At 46.0% G+C, this 16,462-nt stretch overlaps 1 protein-coding gene across 1 annotated transcript in view; it reads left to right on the top strand.

Annotated features, from left to right (window-relative positions):
• The window catches only part of satb2 (SATB homeobox 2), a 34,376-nt gene extending 18,134 nt beyond the window's left edge, over positions 1-16,242 (top strand). The window contains exons 9-13 of the mRNA XM_056288915.1: positions 785-997; positions 3,513-3,665; positions 4,695-4,889; positions 14,819-15,001; positions 15,671-16,242. Of these exons, the coding sequence (XP_056144890.1) occupies positions 785-997; positions 3,513-3,665; positions 4,695-4,889; positions 14,819-15,001; positions 15,671-16,165 (1,239 nt within the window). The 3' untranslated portion in view covers positions 16,166-16,242. The remainder of the gene's footprint in view (positions 1-784; positions 998-3,512; positions 3,666-4,694; positions 4,890-14,818; positions 15,002-15,670) is intronic.
• Positions 16,243-16,462: the final 220 nt, after the last annotated feature.

The following is a 16,462-nucleotide window of genomic DNA, read 5'->3' as shown; positions in this document are numbered from 1 at the left end:
TGAGAACTGAGATGATGCAACAAGGAGAGTAAGGGCAGAGAGACTTAATTTTTGTAGGTGCGAACAAGGAGAGGGTGGTTGGAGAGTGACAGAGCATCAATGGGCGCCATAGACAGGAAGCTGCTAAACGGCAAACCAACTTTAGAATATCTATGTTTAGTCTAGGTAATATCTCTGGTCCAGCAAGCCCCAAAAAGCTTCAGTGCCTCTCACGGAAGCTCGATTCCATCAATCTGCTTCGGCCACAGTCCACATTCAACTTATCAAAGCAGGTTGAAGAGAGACTTGCCTCATTTATACATGCAGCGTCAATAAGACGTCATTGATAGGCCCATAATCTTTCCTGCAGGGGTCGGCTTTTTGTGATCGACCACCTAGTGCTATTATAAGCAAAAGTAGCTGAAGCACAGCAAGAAACCTTGCTGGGTAGTTAAGTGTCCTCCTCCACCCTCCCAGCAGCAAACACACCTGTTGTATTCATGTTGTGCTGGGCTGGTTACTATATGCCCCATTAGAGCAAATATACAGAGAGAGGTGATTGATATGCCTAATATAGGGCAGAGGGCAGGTGTGTGTGTGTGTGTGTGTTTCTAATATCCAATTGGACTATTATATATTTGTACATGGTAACTGTATGTCTTCTGTTTACATGTCCAAATCAGACAAAAGTAATGTTCAACTATTCCATATCTATTGAAGACAGACAGTCAAAGGAAATCACTGTAATTTCTTGTGACCTATTCTCAAAATTATATTAATGCAGATGCATGTTTGCGTTGACCAGGGCCTGCTGTCAGAGATCCTTCGGAAGGAGGAAGACCCTCGCACAGCTTCCCAGTCCCTCCTGGTTAACCTGAAAGCCATGCAGAATTTCCTCAACCTGCCTGAGGGGGAGCGCGACCGCATCTACCAGGAGGAGAGGGAGCGCAGCATGAACCCTCCTGTAGGCCTGCCTGCCTCCAACTCCTCCAGCCCCGGGGGTCCTCGCCTCTCACAGGTAACACCAACCTCACACACAACTAAATACCTGCAACTCTATGGATCCCTAATTGGCCTGGCTTAAACCTCAGATACCTGTACCGAGTAGTTCACATATCCCCTGTGGCCAGTAACACCAACCTCATCACTGCACCCCAAAACATTAACTTCCATCCATCATCCAAGCCGCTCATCGGGTCACAGGATGCTGGAGCCTATCCCAGCAATCATTGGGCAGCACAGTGGCGCAGTGGTTAGCGCAGTTGCCTCGCAGCAAGAAGGTCCTGGGTTCAAACTCGTGGTCGTCCAGCCTTGGGGGTCTAACATCAGCTTGCTGCAACTAAATACCCCGTAGTTTCCTTTTTGCTTACTGTGGAAGTCCAGATACAGAGCATCTGATATTATTACGATGGCATTTTCCAACCAGTTTCCCGCTTGTTAACTAACTAGTCCCACTTCCTCTGATTACTGCTCTACTTGCCAGATATAATGCTACATCTGGCAAGCTTTTAGGTAAGCTCCACCACTTTTATGGGTTAGTTTAAACCTCTAGGTCCCAATGACATATTAAAAAGACTTAGCTAATGGTGGCTAACTTATCTTGTAATGGTGTAAATGAGCTTGTTGATCATTTCTTCATGAAGTGTGGTCTCCCACAAAGTTTAACTGCAGAAGGCTCTCCTGAAGGTCAGATTTGAGTTCGGGGGAAAGATTTGGACAGTAAAAAATAAATTGCATTTTTACTGTTTCCCTTTCCAAATCTTTTTTTTCTTTTCTTTTTTTTAACGAATCCAGGATTATTTGTCTTTGTTGCACCAAAGCTGCTCTTCACTTCTCCAAGAGGTGAAACTTGATGTGAGGGGCAATAAAGAAAATGACCAAGCACTGATTAGAGGATGGCTATGTCCATGATTATTTTAAAAATGCTCAATTCCTCTTAGAGTGAAAGTTAATTAAGTAAAGGTCATCCAGGTGGTGTGGTGGTCTATTCTGTTGCCTACCAACACAGAGATCGGCGTTTCGAATCCCTATGTTACATCTGGCTTGGTCGGGTGTCCCTACAGACACAGTTGGCCGTGTCTGCGGGTGGGAAGCCAGATGTGGGTATGTGTCCTGGTCGCTGCACTAGCTCCTCCTCTGGCCGGTCGGGGTGCCTGTTCGGGGTGGGGGTGGCGTGATCCTCCCATGCGCTACACCCTCCTGGTGAAACTCCTCACTATCAGGTGAAAAGAAGCGGCTGGCCACTCCACGTGTATCGGAGGAGACATGTGGTAGTCTGCAGCCCTCCCGGGATCGGCAGAGGGGGGTGGAGCAGCGACCAGGACGACTCAGAAGAGTGGAGTAATTGGCCAAGTACAACTGGAGAGAAAAAGGAAGAAACAAAATCCACAAAAAAACAAATATTAAAGTGGGATATTCGTGTTTTCTGGCTCCATACACAGGGTATACACAATAGTATGACTCATACACGCCATGTGTTCTGTGTGTGTGTTTGTGTGTGTGTGTGTGTGCGTAGAAAGTGTGGGAGAGGAGCTTGGATGACCAGCTAACCCCTGATGCCTGGGCCTCCATCTGGAAGAACAAGAATAAGATCCCCAACTCGGTGTGTATGTTTATCTGTCTTCTTGTCATGTTGTCCACACAAAGCACAGTACATTAAGCACTGCCTCTAGTCTGCTGTATTTAAAGACCACGCTGGGTTTTGAAGTTTTTATCTTAAGCAAATTCAACTGTTTATAATGAGGGAAACAGCCTAAAAAGCTATTATAGGAGCATATTGTAAACTTAAAGGACATTATATTTGGATAATTCTTTCCATCTGCATTTAACAATTTGGGAACATCAATGATAAGAAAACACTTGTGATGTTGGGAAAAATGCCCATTCATGGCTGTGGGTGCATTTGTGTACTGGTCTTATTATGTCTATAAGCATTTATCTCTGCATTGTTTACACTGATGGAATGTAAGCTCGCTTGTCTGTACGTGTCCTGGGGACAAGTTCAAACACTGTGTATACAAGCCCGCTGAGAGCCAATACATGTTCATTCAAACAGGAACTGCAGAGAAAGACAAAAGAGGGGGACTTAATGACTTTAATCTGTAAACATTATTCATGTAGAGACGTGCACTGCAGATGTGCAGCTGATGCACATGCAATGAACACTCCAGGTCTGTTCCAAAGCTCTTTGCCTGATTATCGTCTGATAACCGTTCCTCTTATGCAAATATAGTGAGTTTTGAGAACGGATTTGGCTGTGTGGGTGACTCTGTTGTGGGTTTAATGAACCAATCCTGTCGTACCGTGGCGAAACTCCTCGATAATTCAGCAAAATCCTTGAACGTCGCAACGCTTGAATGCCGTCACTGCAAAAGTGACTGCGTCTCCACTTCTCCCGTCAAAATATTCCAGAAAATTCCACAAATTCCGTGGAACTGATTTGTCTCTATATCCCGCTAGTGACATACTGCTCCGTCATCTCATAATGTTACTGGGATTTTACTCTTCTGTCATGTCGCCGTTCTGTCCTATAGCCCAAGCCATCGGGCCCGGCCCCCGAGCTGCCCCTGAAGCTGGAGTCACTGGTCAACATTACGTCGGGCATCTATGATGAGATCCAGCAAGAGATGAAGAGGGCCAAGGTCTCGCAGGCTCTGTTCGCCAAGGTGGCCGCCAACAAGAGCCAGGTGAGGGAACCAGCCACAAATAGTCATGGATTTGATCTCATCTTTCCCTATCCATCTAAACCTAAACTTACACTTATCAGTCTTCAGATTATTATTCAGGTATCCAATCTAAAGTGTTGCCCCAATTCGCAATAATTGCATCAAAGTTAAATTAGTGTAAGCTACCTAATGAAGGAGCTGGCGCAAGGAACAACTTGTAATGCTGTCACTGCATGTACTGAAATTTCACACCTCAAAGAGGCAAATGTGGTTAGGAAAAATTATTATGTAATTAAATGTAGTCAAATTTTATGCATTTCGTAACCATGGGTTATTTTTGACAGGAATGGCGTGTAGCTGTAAACTAGCCCTTTATGGCGTGAGAACAGCATCTTATGAAAATGCAAGCATTCAATATTTTTGCATGCCTGTGTGTGTGTGTGTGTGTGTGTGTGTGTGTGTGTGTGTGTGTGCGTACATGTGCAATGATTTGTGTGGAGGTGTGCGTCTGCGTGTCAGGTTGTGGTTAGCAAGGTCCCCCAGATTGCAGCAGAGGGTCATGGCTCACTGCACCCATCTGCTGCAGCTGGCCACAACGAAAGCAGGATGCTTAAAAAAGAGTGTGCAAAAAAAGAGGGGGAGAGAGAGAGAGAGAGAGAGAGAGAGAGAGAGAGAGAGAGAGAGAGAGAGAGAGAGAGAGAGAGAGAGAGAGAGAGAGAGAGAGAGAGAGAGAGGTGATCGGGTTATTAGCAGTGCATGCTGCTGGAGGTGGCTGACTGAATACAACAGCTGGTGTCACAAACTGGACCACTCTTGCAGAGATAATAGAATCTTCTTCACCCCCCCTTCTTTCTTTTCCCCCGTCCTCCTCTCGCTATCCTTCTATCCGATCTTCCCCTCTCTGCAATTATCTTGCACTGTTTCTCTTGTCATATTACTCTTGATTTTTTTCCCCTTCTGTTTCATCTCTCTTTAATTTTCCCCTCATACACCTCCGCGTCTCTTCGATATAAGCTCCCTCTCAATCCTCTCTCTGGCTCTGTGTCCTAGGGGTGGCTGTGTGAGCTGTTGCGATGGAAAGAGAGCCCCAGTCCGGAGAACCGCACCCTTTGGGAGAACCTGTGCACCATCCGGAGGTTCCTGGCCCTGCCGCAGGCCGACAGAGACCTGGTGTACGAGGAGGAGTCCAGACACCATCACAACGAGAGGCTCCACACCGTTCTCCACCTGCCACAGGACACACAGGTAAAAACCAGGCTTTAACACAACACACTGGGAATCCAGGACAGAACCGACTTAATGGCAAACATTCAAATGCACATGCAAATTTGTATGTACATAAGGTACACATCACTGTTTGTGCCAGTACACATGCACAATCACACAACACGATTGTGTAAAGGTTTACGCACTCACATTCATAAATATACACTCTAAATACATGAGTTTAATGGCTTTTCACTCCGGTTCAAATCTCCGTGTTACCTCCGGCTTGGTCGGGCGTCCCTACAGACACAATTGGCCGTGTCTATGGGTGGGAAGCCGGATGTGGGTGTATGTCCTGGTCGCTGCACTAACGCCTCCTCAGGTCGGTCGGGGCGCCTGCTCGGGGGGTGGAGGGGGAACCAGGGGGAATAGCGTGATCCTCCCACGTGCTATGTCCCCCCTGGGGAAACTCCTCACAGTCAGGTGAAAAAAGCGGCTGGCGACTCCACATGTATCGGAGGAGGCATGTGGTAGTCTGCAGCCCTCCCCCGGATCGGCAGAGGGGGTGGAGCAGCAGGGTAACTGACCGGATACAATTGGGGGGAAAAGGGGGGGGGAAATCAACCCCCCCCCAAAAAAAACCAAATCGCTTTTCACTGATACAAGAGCTGTTGTTAACTACGCTGGGGACGTTCATGTGTGTGTGCGTTATGAGTGACAGGATGCAGATCAGATATTTGATGTTCACATGTGAGGGCAGATCATCTGAGATGGATGAAGTGGTGCAGCTCTCTTCTTCTAGAAGCCCTGTTTATCATTCTTAGCTTTCTTCTGTCCATCCTTATCAGTCCTGATCAGGATTATGTTTGATCTATTTGTGGTGTGTGTGTGTGTGTGTGTGTGTGTGTGTGTGTGTGTGTGTGTGTGTGTGTGTGTGTGTGTGTGTGTGTGTGTCCCAGTGGACTGAGTGATAAACAGTGTTAGTGGGTGGTGTGGCCCTGGAGGAAATGCCCCATTAGTTTGTGAGGAGCGAAGGCGAGGGTGAGGGAAGACTGAGGGAGGGGAGAGATGGAGGCGGTTTACATACACCCAGGCATGTCGGCCTCTCTAATAGTCCCTCCAATAGCATGTCCCTTTGACAGGCACTCTGACTCACTCTTGAATCTCCTTTGTCTGGTCACTTGTTGATTTGTTTTAGTAATTGATCCAATTTGTTTAAAACAACAGATACATATTGTCTGTCACACGTCATATCTTACCTGCCATAAATCACAATCAAACCTGTCATTATATACTACATCTTAACACTGGCAAGAACGGTCCCCGCTTTTCCACCCGACCTCGCTCCACCAGCACCACCAGTTTCTCTGCTCCCATTCGGAGCTGTGTATGAAACGCTGATGGGGAGCCAGGGAGGAAGTTGTGGTGGCACCATAAACACATTCCTCCACTCCTGTGACACTTAACCCTGAGCCTAGCACCGAGTAAAATACAGTTTACATGCACAACAATACCCATGTCACATACCCCTCCCCCCGAGCCACCGAGACAGATGAATAGTAGTGGCTGATTGGTGATTTATTAATAGGAGACGATGTGTGTGTGTGTGCGTGTGTGTGTGTGTCTGTGTGTGTGTATGTGTGTGTGTGTGTATGTGTCGACATCCTTAGACCCCTCCCCAGATAAAATACGTGCTACCCTCAGGCTCCAGCCAGCCTGCCACCATAGACCACACATGTATACCAGCTGCCACACATACACACACGCACACATGCACGCACGCATGCACACACACAAAATTTCACACTCGCGCTCAGCAATTTGAGTGTTCTTTTGTATATGGACAATAAGATGGTTTTAAAAACTGCAGCAACCAACCACATAATAAACATAAAATGCACTGCCCGAAGAGAAATAGTTCAACATCCAACCACTGTTGTCAGTGTATGTGTGTGTGTGTGTGTGTGTGTGTGTGTGTGTGTGTGTGTGTGTGTGTGTGTGTGTGTGTGTGTGTGTGTGTGTGTGTGTGTGTGTGTGTGCTTGCACAGTACTGTATGTACAGTAGTGTGAGTCGTCTCTGTGCATTTAGGGAGATCACTGGATGTACTACATACTGTCTATTAAATGTGTGTGGGTGCATGAGCACATTTGTCTCTCTCCATGTCTCTGTCTCAGTACGTTTGTGTATGTTTGTATGTGTTGTCTCTTTATGCACATGCACACAGCGTAGGCCCTACGGTGACCTTAGTAGCCCGTGGGGCCCGCAGCGTCACATTTCTCCATGAGTGACCTTGTCCTGGAGCCTGCTCTCCAGACTCCCTCCTAAGATCTTTTTCATACGACTTTTGAAGTTAAGTGCATCCCTCAGTTAATTTGGCAGAGTCTGTCCTTATGAATAATTTCTTTATTGTTTTTGCTAAATTGATTTATGCTGCAAGTACAGTGATGTGTGTGTGTGTGTGTGTGTGTGTTCGTGCACACCCTGGACCCCTCACTGTGACTGAGACCCCAGGAGTGGTGGACTAGAACAAGAAGTAGCAACTACCCATCTCTCGCTCTCTCTCTCTCTCTCTCTCTCTCTCTCTCTCTCTCTCTCTCTCTCTCTCTCTCTCTCTCTCTCTCTCTCTCTCTCTCTCTCTCTCTCTCTCCCTGTCTCGCTCTCTCTCTCTCTCCTTCCATCTCTTCTCTTGCTCTTTCTGTCTCACTCTCTCTCCCTCCTTCATCACGTGTCTCTCTCTCTCCTTCCATCACTCTCTTTCTCTCTTGCTCTCTCTCCTTCCATCTCTTCTCTCCCTCTCGCTCTGTTTTGCTCTCTCTCTCTCTCCTCCCATCTCTTCTCTCTCTCCCTCTCTCTTTCCATCTCCTCTCTCTCTCTCCCTCTCTCTCCTTCCATCTCTTCTCTCTCTCCCTCTCTCTCTAACACATGCTTTACAGTTATCAGTGCATCCCGGTGGCCTTATTCACTGCTGAAGGGTGGAGTTTGGTTTTTCGTTTTGCATTGGTAAACCACAGTTAAAGTTAATTATTTAATTGCAGATAAATGGAACGAATACCACACAGACTGTGGGAGAAAATCCCACCGTGATCATACCATTGCACGAACACAGATAACATGCACGCACATGCACAAAATCATACACAAGAACATGCTGTCAAGTGGAGACAAATGCACTCCCACATTGCCTTGATTACTTCACGTGTGTACAGTTCATTATTTTATTATTCTGCTAGTAAAGAAATGCACAGTGTTTTCTCCTCTACTCCCTGGGCCCAGTGACACAAGAGTGAGTGAGAGAATGAGTAAGAGAAAGAGAAAGTGAGGGGGAAAAGAGAGAACACTAATTAACAGGAACAGTGAAGTCATGCAGTAAACCAACAGAAAAGTGATTTTTTTCCCTTCATTACATATTTATCTGTGTGTTAATGGTGTCTCTGGTGGTCACACACACTGTCCCTAACACACAGACACAGATGCAAACACAGACTTCAATCGAGAAAGGAGAGAGGAGACCTTCTGGTTTGACTAGTGGAATGGAAGGTATTAAATCCTTACAAAATAATAAGACACCTGGACCAGATGGCTTCACCTCTGAATTTTACAAAAAATGTGCTTCCAACTTACCCCCCCCTGCTTCAAGCCATGTTTAATGAGTCTCTGTCAGTGGGGTGCCTTCCACAAACCCTACAACAAGCATTGATAACACTTCTGCCAAAAAGGATAAAGACCCACTTCAGTGTGCCTCATACTGTCCGATTTCCTTATTAAATGTAGATTAGAAGATACTACCTACAATTCTAGCAGCTAGATTAGAGAAGATTTTGCCTCAGATTATATCTCCAGACCAAATGGTTTTCATTCTAAATAGGCATTTCAGCTCAAACTTGAGAAAATTACTATATATTATGTACTCCCCTGTGAGCCACTCCCTGAAATAGTTGTATCACTTGATGCTAAAAAAGCGTTTGATCGGGTTGAATGGCAATATTTGTTTTCAACCCTAAATAAATTTGGATTTGACGATGCCTTCATCTCTTGGATTAGTCTACTTTACTCTCTTCCTTTGGCCAGTGTGATCACCAGTGGACAACAATCTAGATATTTCTCACTCGGCAGGGGTACTTATCAAGGCTGCCCCTTATCGCCTCTTCTTTTTGCTATCACTATTGAGCCCTTAACTATCACTCTTAGACAATCGAGGGAGTTTTTGGGTGTGGAACATGTGGGCATAATTCATGAACTGTCTTTGTATGCAGATGATCTCCTCTTGTATATTTTGAACCCCTTAACTTCCATTCCTCCCATTATTGATATTTGGACTAAGTTTGGAAAAGTTTCAGGATACAAAGTTAATTTTCAGAAAAATTAAATATTCCCCCTTAATCAGGCAGCTACCCTAATTTCTATCTCACATTTCCCATTCAAGATAGTCAAAAATGGCTTTAACTATCTTGGGGTTGAAATCACATGCACTTTCTCAGCTCTTTTCACCAAGAATTTTGGTATTTTATTTGAAAAATGTAAACAAATTATGGCTGGATGGATGAAGCTCCCCCTGTCCATAGTTGGACAAGTCAATCTTATTAAAACGATTATATTACCAAAATATACTTACCTATTCCAAAATATGCCCATTCTGATCAAGAAGTCTTTTTTTTAATTCATTAGAGAAGAGTATAATTTCATTTATCTGGCACGGTAAACCACATAGAATTAAAAGAAGTGTGCTGCAGAGACCTAAAAAGCTTGCTGGCCTTGCTCTGCCTAATTTCATTTATTATCATTGGGCTTGTAATATCAAGAAAATATTATCCTGGATGGGGGAGTGTGTCCAAAACAGCTGTGAGGCCTAAGTACAAATGGAACACACTTCCAGCCCATTTCATTTATGCTCCTTAATTTGTGCCTCCTCACCCCCTCCTCAAAGCCAATTTTCTTCCAACTCAATAGTGTGCCATTCGGTTAGAATTTGGTCACAATTTAGGAGACATTTTAAGTTGCATATGACATCAGTACTTTCCCCTATCCAAAATAATTACAACCTTGAATAAGAGCCTTGTCTCTCTGATTCTACCTTTGGAGTTTGGTTCTCAAAGGGAATCAAGTCACTTTCTAATTTATACATTGATGGAAATTTTGGTTCATTTACACAACTTTACCATATGTACGATCTGCCAAAATCTCACTTTTTCAGATATCTCCAAATCCAACTCTTTGCCCATTACTTCTTTTCCAAATTTGCCAACAACCAATACAATCGATCACATTCTTTCTTTATCTCCCACACTGCAAAGGCTTGATATCAATTCTTTATGACAGAGTAAGTAATATCTCCTCTCATTCATTGCAAGTTGTTAGGAGACTTTGGGAAGAGGACCTTGGAGGAGAAATGATGGATGATGACTAGGAGGCTGCACTTGGCCTAATACATACCTCCCCACCATGTGCAAGACACAGCTTAATACAACTAAAGGTTGCTTTGAGAGCACATTTGACCAATGCTAGACTGGTCAAAATTGTTCCTAATGCAGACCCTTCCTGTCCTCGCTGTAAAAGTCAACCAGCAGATCGCACACATATGTTCTGGTCATGCCCTAACCTTAACACATTTTGGACCAGTTTTTTTTAATGCCTATAGCAAGATGTTTCAAAAAGGCATTCCCCATAACCCCATATGTGCTCTATTTGGTTTTGCTCCGGAAACTCGTACCCTTAAAGGTAAAGCACATGTAATCATAACATTTACCTCCTTGCTTGCTATGCATCTCGTTTTTCTCTCATGGAAGCAACAAGCACCGCCTAATTTTTCCAGGCAGATTAAAGACATTATGCAGTTTTTGAAACTTGAGAAAATCAGATACACCCGTCAAGGCTCTATGCGAAAGTTTATGAAGATTTGGACCCCCTTTTTTGACTATTACAAGAGCTTACAACTCCCACTCAACAAGGAAGATTAGAGTTAGATTTTAGATTGAGGCAGTAGAGAACTCCCCGACCCCCCCCCCCTTTTCTTTATTTTTTCCCTCTTTTTTGTTTGTTGTCTGTTTATTTTCCTTTTTCTTTTTTCTATATGTATGTGTGTATTATGAATAATATGTATGGCAAGACACATGTGCAATCTGTGTACTAATCTATGTATATGGATTAGGTACAATGCATTTATGGTTATGTAGTTCCATATATATTCATGTGTACGTGCATAAAAAACCTATTTTGAAAATCATTACAAATTGTTAGAGAAAGGAGAGAGAAATGCAGAGACGGCCGTGCGTGGGTGGGTGGAGGGGGAGGGGGGGACAGGCCCAGACAGGCCCAGGCCCTGGAGAACCAGAGAACCAGCTCATTAAGGAGAAGATGAATATTTCATGTTCTGTAATTCTCTCATAGTTCTGTGCCATAATTTGCCATGATTTACGTTTAAAAGAGGGCTTTTTTTTTCATTTTAATGCAATGCACTCACAACACTGGCATTTGTGGAACTGAAGGGGGGGTGGGTGGGAGGAGAACGACTCAGAAGGAGAGATGGGGGGTGGAGGGGATAAAACGTTTTTCAGGAATATTGAATCATGCCCCGAACAGAGCTGGCCTGGCCCGGGGCCTGCAGTACTTGTGGTTTTGGGAGAGCAGGGCTGCATTGTGTTACTCTGAAGTGACATGTAGGCTATTCCAAAGTACCACAATCGCCGCCAAGAGTGAGTGAGCGAGGAAGAGATGGACATAAAGCAAGGAAACACTGGAATTGGTGAAATTTGAGATGTAAACATTAAAACGTCAGCTTTTTTTTTAATTGTATGTACCTGTTACGTCACATCATTACTTATCATTATGACTTAGTTACATCGACTTTTGGTTATGCTTTCTTCTCACTACTTCTTTTTATCTATCTATCTACCTTATTTTTTACTATATATGAAAGAAAGAATTGGATAGACTCTAATCTGAGGTGGTGGGGGTTGAACTAAGAAGGGGTGGAGGTGGACAGAGGAAGAGGAAGAGGAAAGGCAGCAGGGAGGGTTGACAGACTTGGAAGGGAGGCGAAGTGACGTGTTGTGACAAAAGGTGTTCGGCTCAGCAGATGTACTGTAGAACATGGGTCCGGGCCAAGAAGGGCAGAGGAACGACGGGACAGAGGAGAGCGGCAGAGGTGGAGGACGCAGTGAGGGAGTTCTTGGCATCGGTGTGATCGGGGCTGATTTGGGATGTGGAATTGTGTTGGCTTGGCAGAGGTCCACTTCATTAGTGTCCCCATGCATTAGAACTGACGGGGGAGAGAGGGAGAGGGGAGCAGATATTGGAGGCACTGGAGGGGAAAAAGGGAAAAAAGAAGAAGCATAAGGCATGAGGATGAGAGGACTGGAGGAACAAGGAGAGGAATCATGCTAGAAATGAAAGAAAAGTGTGGAAAAGAAAAGCAAGAAGGCCAGAAGAGGAGACGGACTTCAGATGAGCCAATCAGTCCAGTATTTCTGGCTCTGCTCTCGCTCGCTCCCCACAACTAACATCATCATTAGTGCATGAAGGAGACCAGGCCCTTCTATCATGTGTGTGTGTGTGTGTGTGTGTGTGTGTGTGTGTGTGTGTGTGTGTGTGTGTGTGTGTGTGTGTGTGTGTGTGTTTGTGTGAGTGATCGATCCAAGAGTCCTTGCTGTCTGGCTGAATAACAGCAGAAATAACTAAATAAGAGTCTGTGGATGGAAGGTTGTGCAATGCCCTCTTTAGTTGTTTTTTTTCTACCCTCAATTTAGTTATTAGGTGTGTCTGTGTGTCGGTGAGCTGTGTGTGTGAGATTTGTGTGAGATGCTGTGTGGTCCTCATTAAGCCAGGGATGGATATCTCTATTTTGGCCCCTCTTCCGTTCCGTTGTTTATTTTCCGCCGTTCTCATATCTCGTCATATGGCAATATCTTAATCTACCACTTTTTTTGGAAGGTGGTGGTAGTGGTGGACATGGAAGGTGGTGGTGGTGGTGGTGGGGATGAGAAAATAATTTTTAGAAAAAAAGAACAAAAAACCTGAAAACCTTAACATTTCCTGTAAATCATTCATTCTCCCCTCTCAAGAAAAAAAAAAAGCCCCCACAAGTGAAATCAGAGCAATTTCATGGTCTGGCCTCCCCTCAATATTATTTGAGTAATACCCTGTTATTATTGAGGAGAGGGAGAGAAAGGCGAGTGACTATTATCTTTATGTGGGTCCTTTAATTTTAATGCGCCACAGATTTATAGCTGGGCATTCCAGTGGGGAGGCTCCTCCCGGCTCTTAAAGCCAGCAGGAGGGGACACGACCACAACGCTCTCACAAACAGCCACTACCTTCTGACAAACAACCCACGTCCCAACTTTCTCCTTCCACCCCATCCTGCCCTCCTCGCCTCACTGCTGTCAAATAATCACCCTTCCCTGACAAGCAGGAAAACCTCTCTCAGCACGAGGGGCTTCTTGTGAACCAGTTGTCAGGGTAAAAAAAAGCCAAAAACACACATACACATCAATTTATTTCCAAAGCTCCTCTGCTCTCCACCTCTTTGTACACCTCCGTCCGCCATTTCACATGGGCTTTTATGACCTTGTTGTCCGACAGAACGCTGGTTTCCTGGATATGCGTAACGGGCTACATCCGCTAGCTGCCATCCATCGTGTTCTGCCAATTCGCCGTTAATCGGTGTGTCTGAGCCACCGCCACCGTGGTTGTTAATGATCTAGCCTTGACCTATTTACTAACCAAAGGCCCCGAGTCAAGGGCCCTCTCTCTCTCTCTCTCTCTCTCTCTCTCTCTCTCTCTCGCTCGCTACCCCCCCCCCCCCCCGGTTATGAATGGGGCAGGTTAAATAGTGATGGGGTGTCGTAAATTAGTAAATGAGAGACAGACAGACAGACAGGTGGTTGGCGTTTTACTAGGGCTAAGCCCACGCACATCAGGTCAGAGGTATCCTGGGTTCACAGCGGTTTCTACACCAGACACGGAGCGGCTTAATCGGCCATGACGCTTTGTGAGCTGTGAAAATACTTTCTGTCACCCCTGATCACCCTGCGGCGTGGGCTACTGTGCGGCCCAACAACACAATACATGGCCGGGTCGGTTTACACCGGGGTGATGCGGGTGAAAACCACACACCTTCAACGTTTCCGTTTTCTTTTCATTAAATAAACCGAATGTGTGGGTATCTCTTTAAGGCCTGTGAATGCTTTAATGTTACTAGACGAATCAAACGTGTTTGACAGGGGCGTCCGGGTGGCGTGGGGGTCTATTCCGTTGCCTACCAACACGGGGATCGCCGGTTCGAATCCCCGTGTTACCTCCGGCTTAGTCAGGCATCCCTACAGACACAATTGGACGTGTCTGCGGGTGGGAAGCCGGATGTGGGTATGTGTCCTGGTCACTGCACTAGTGCCTCCTGTGGCCTGTCAGAGCGCCTGTTCAGGGGGGGAGGGGGAACTGGGGGGGGGGGGTAGTGTGATCCTCCCACGTGCTACTTCCCCCTGGTGAAACTCCTCACTGTCAGGTGAAAAGAAGCAGCTGGGAGGAAGCATGTGGTGGTCTGCAGCCCTCCTCGGATCGGCCGAGGGGGTGGAGCAGTGATTGGGACAGCTTGGTGATTGGGACAAGAGTGGGGTAATTGGCCAGGTACAATTGGGGAGAAAAAGGCTGGAAAACCAAAAAAGAAAAAAGTGTTTGACAAAGCATGTAAAAGTGTAATGTTTGGTCACAAAATGGAAGAAATAGAAATGAGCGCTGATACGTGGTTTTCATCCGACAGCAAGATAATGTCTTACATAGAGAAATAAGACAAAGTAAGACTAAGAATACACACACACACACACACACACACACACACACACACACACACACACACACACACACACACACACACCACACCTTACTGACCCCTAACCTTAATGTAACTCCAGGCTGCAGTCTTGATGAGGGGTCACTGTACCCCACTAATCAGCTTTTCTGTCTTTCTCGTCAGGCCCTCCACCGGCCACCCCCGGCCCCAATGAAGGAACACCACCACTCCCCAATGCGTGAGGAGCCCCTTCCGACGCCAGTGACTGAGGAGTCACAGAACGTGGGAACAGGAGGTGCAAGTGGATGCGCCCCTGGAAATATTGGTGGTGCCGGGAGTGCCAAAAAGCCACGGTCACGCACCAAGGTATGTCCTGGGTAGACGGGTTCTCTATTAGAAGACCAAATGGAAGCGTATCGTTTTTAAAGGTTAATTCCGTTGTTTTTAACAACCTTGGTCTTAGATTTGTAGTTTTTGCCTTCATGCAAATCGGTTTGATTTAATCTTGCTCACTGGCTTCATTGTGGAGCTTTTGGACACGGCTGCACTGCTGGACTCAGCTATACAATGGCGTCTTTTGGGACCATGGAATATGAGCGCCAGGCCTGTTTCAACAAGTCCAATTTAACCCGAACATCTAAACCACACATTTGGAGTTGAAAATGATGACGATAGTTAAACTTTATTACCTAAAATGATATCCAATATTATCAGTGGTTGATCGAATTGCTTTTCTTGGTTCGGCGTGCAGGAATGACCAGCCTGTACTTACCACTGGTATCGGTGTGCACACACAGTATTACTTAATATCGTTCATAAAGTGTGGGGCTCACCTTTACATAAGCTATCATGTAAAATCTAGAGTAAAATGAGAACCGATATGCACATTGGAGAAAAACGTGAAAATGAGACCCAGGTTGTAAAAACAACGTAAATATCCTTCAACATGACTCTTAGTTTAGGATTGCTGAATTTGTCGTTTTATTCATTTCCTCTCTACCCATTCATCCACCCATCTTGATCTGTGTGATCTAGATTTCTCTGGAGGCTCTGGGCATCCTACAGAGCTTCATCCAGGACGTGGGCCTGTACCCAGACCAGGAGGCCATCCACACCCTGTCGGCACAGCTGGACCTGCCAAAGCACACCATCATCAAGTTCTTCCAGAACCAGCGCTACCATGTCAAACACCACGGCCGCCTCAAGGAGCTGTGTGAGGGGGCCGCCGCCAGCGGAGGGGTGGACGTCAGCGAGTACCGCGACGAGGAGCTGCTCTCGGGCTCAGAGGACCCGGAGTCCAGCGAGGACGGCGCTGAGGAGGTTTACCCATCCATGGAGGGAGGTTGCGGGGGCTCAGGAGGGCTGGGCCAGCCTCTGAACTCCTCCGGCTCCAACTCCAGCCAGCCCTCCTCAGGGGCCGGCATGTCCCAGGAAGAGGGCAAGGACAAGGGGCACAGTCGGCCCGGTGGCCCCCTGGGCCCCGGGAGCTCCTCGTCCAGTCCCAGAGAGCAGGCCGACTACCAGAGATAGAGACTGACAAACAGAGACGGGAAAAGCAGAGAAAAGGAGAGAGGGACAGAGGAAAAGACAGGGTCCATGAAAAACGAATAGAAGGAACGGAGAATGAACTGATGAATGGATGGCATAGTAAAATAACGGAGTGAAAAGACAGATATCTGCACATCATACGAAAGACCAGCCAGACGGTTACATGCTGACGCTCTCAGGCAGACATCTGTGAATGGCGACAAGTGGTAAATATTATAGCGTTACCTCAGCGGAAGGGAACAGGTATACAGTGTGCTGTGACGTGCTGTGATGCAACAG

This window comes from Lampris incognitus, chromosome 11 (assembly GCF_029633865.1).
Source record: "Lampris incognitus isolate fLamInc1 chromosome 11, fLamInc1.hap2, whole genome shotgun sequence".
In the NCBI taxonomy this organism is placed as follows: Eukaryota; Metazoa; Chordata; class Actinopteri; order Lampriformes; family Lampridae; genus Lampris; species Lampris incognitus.
Note: the sequence above shows the minus strand (reverse complement) of the source record. Positions and strands in the feature narration are given on the sequence as shown.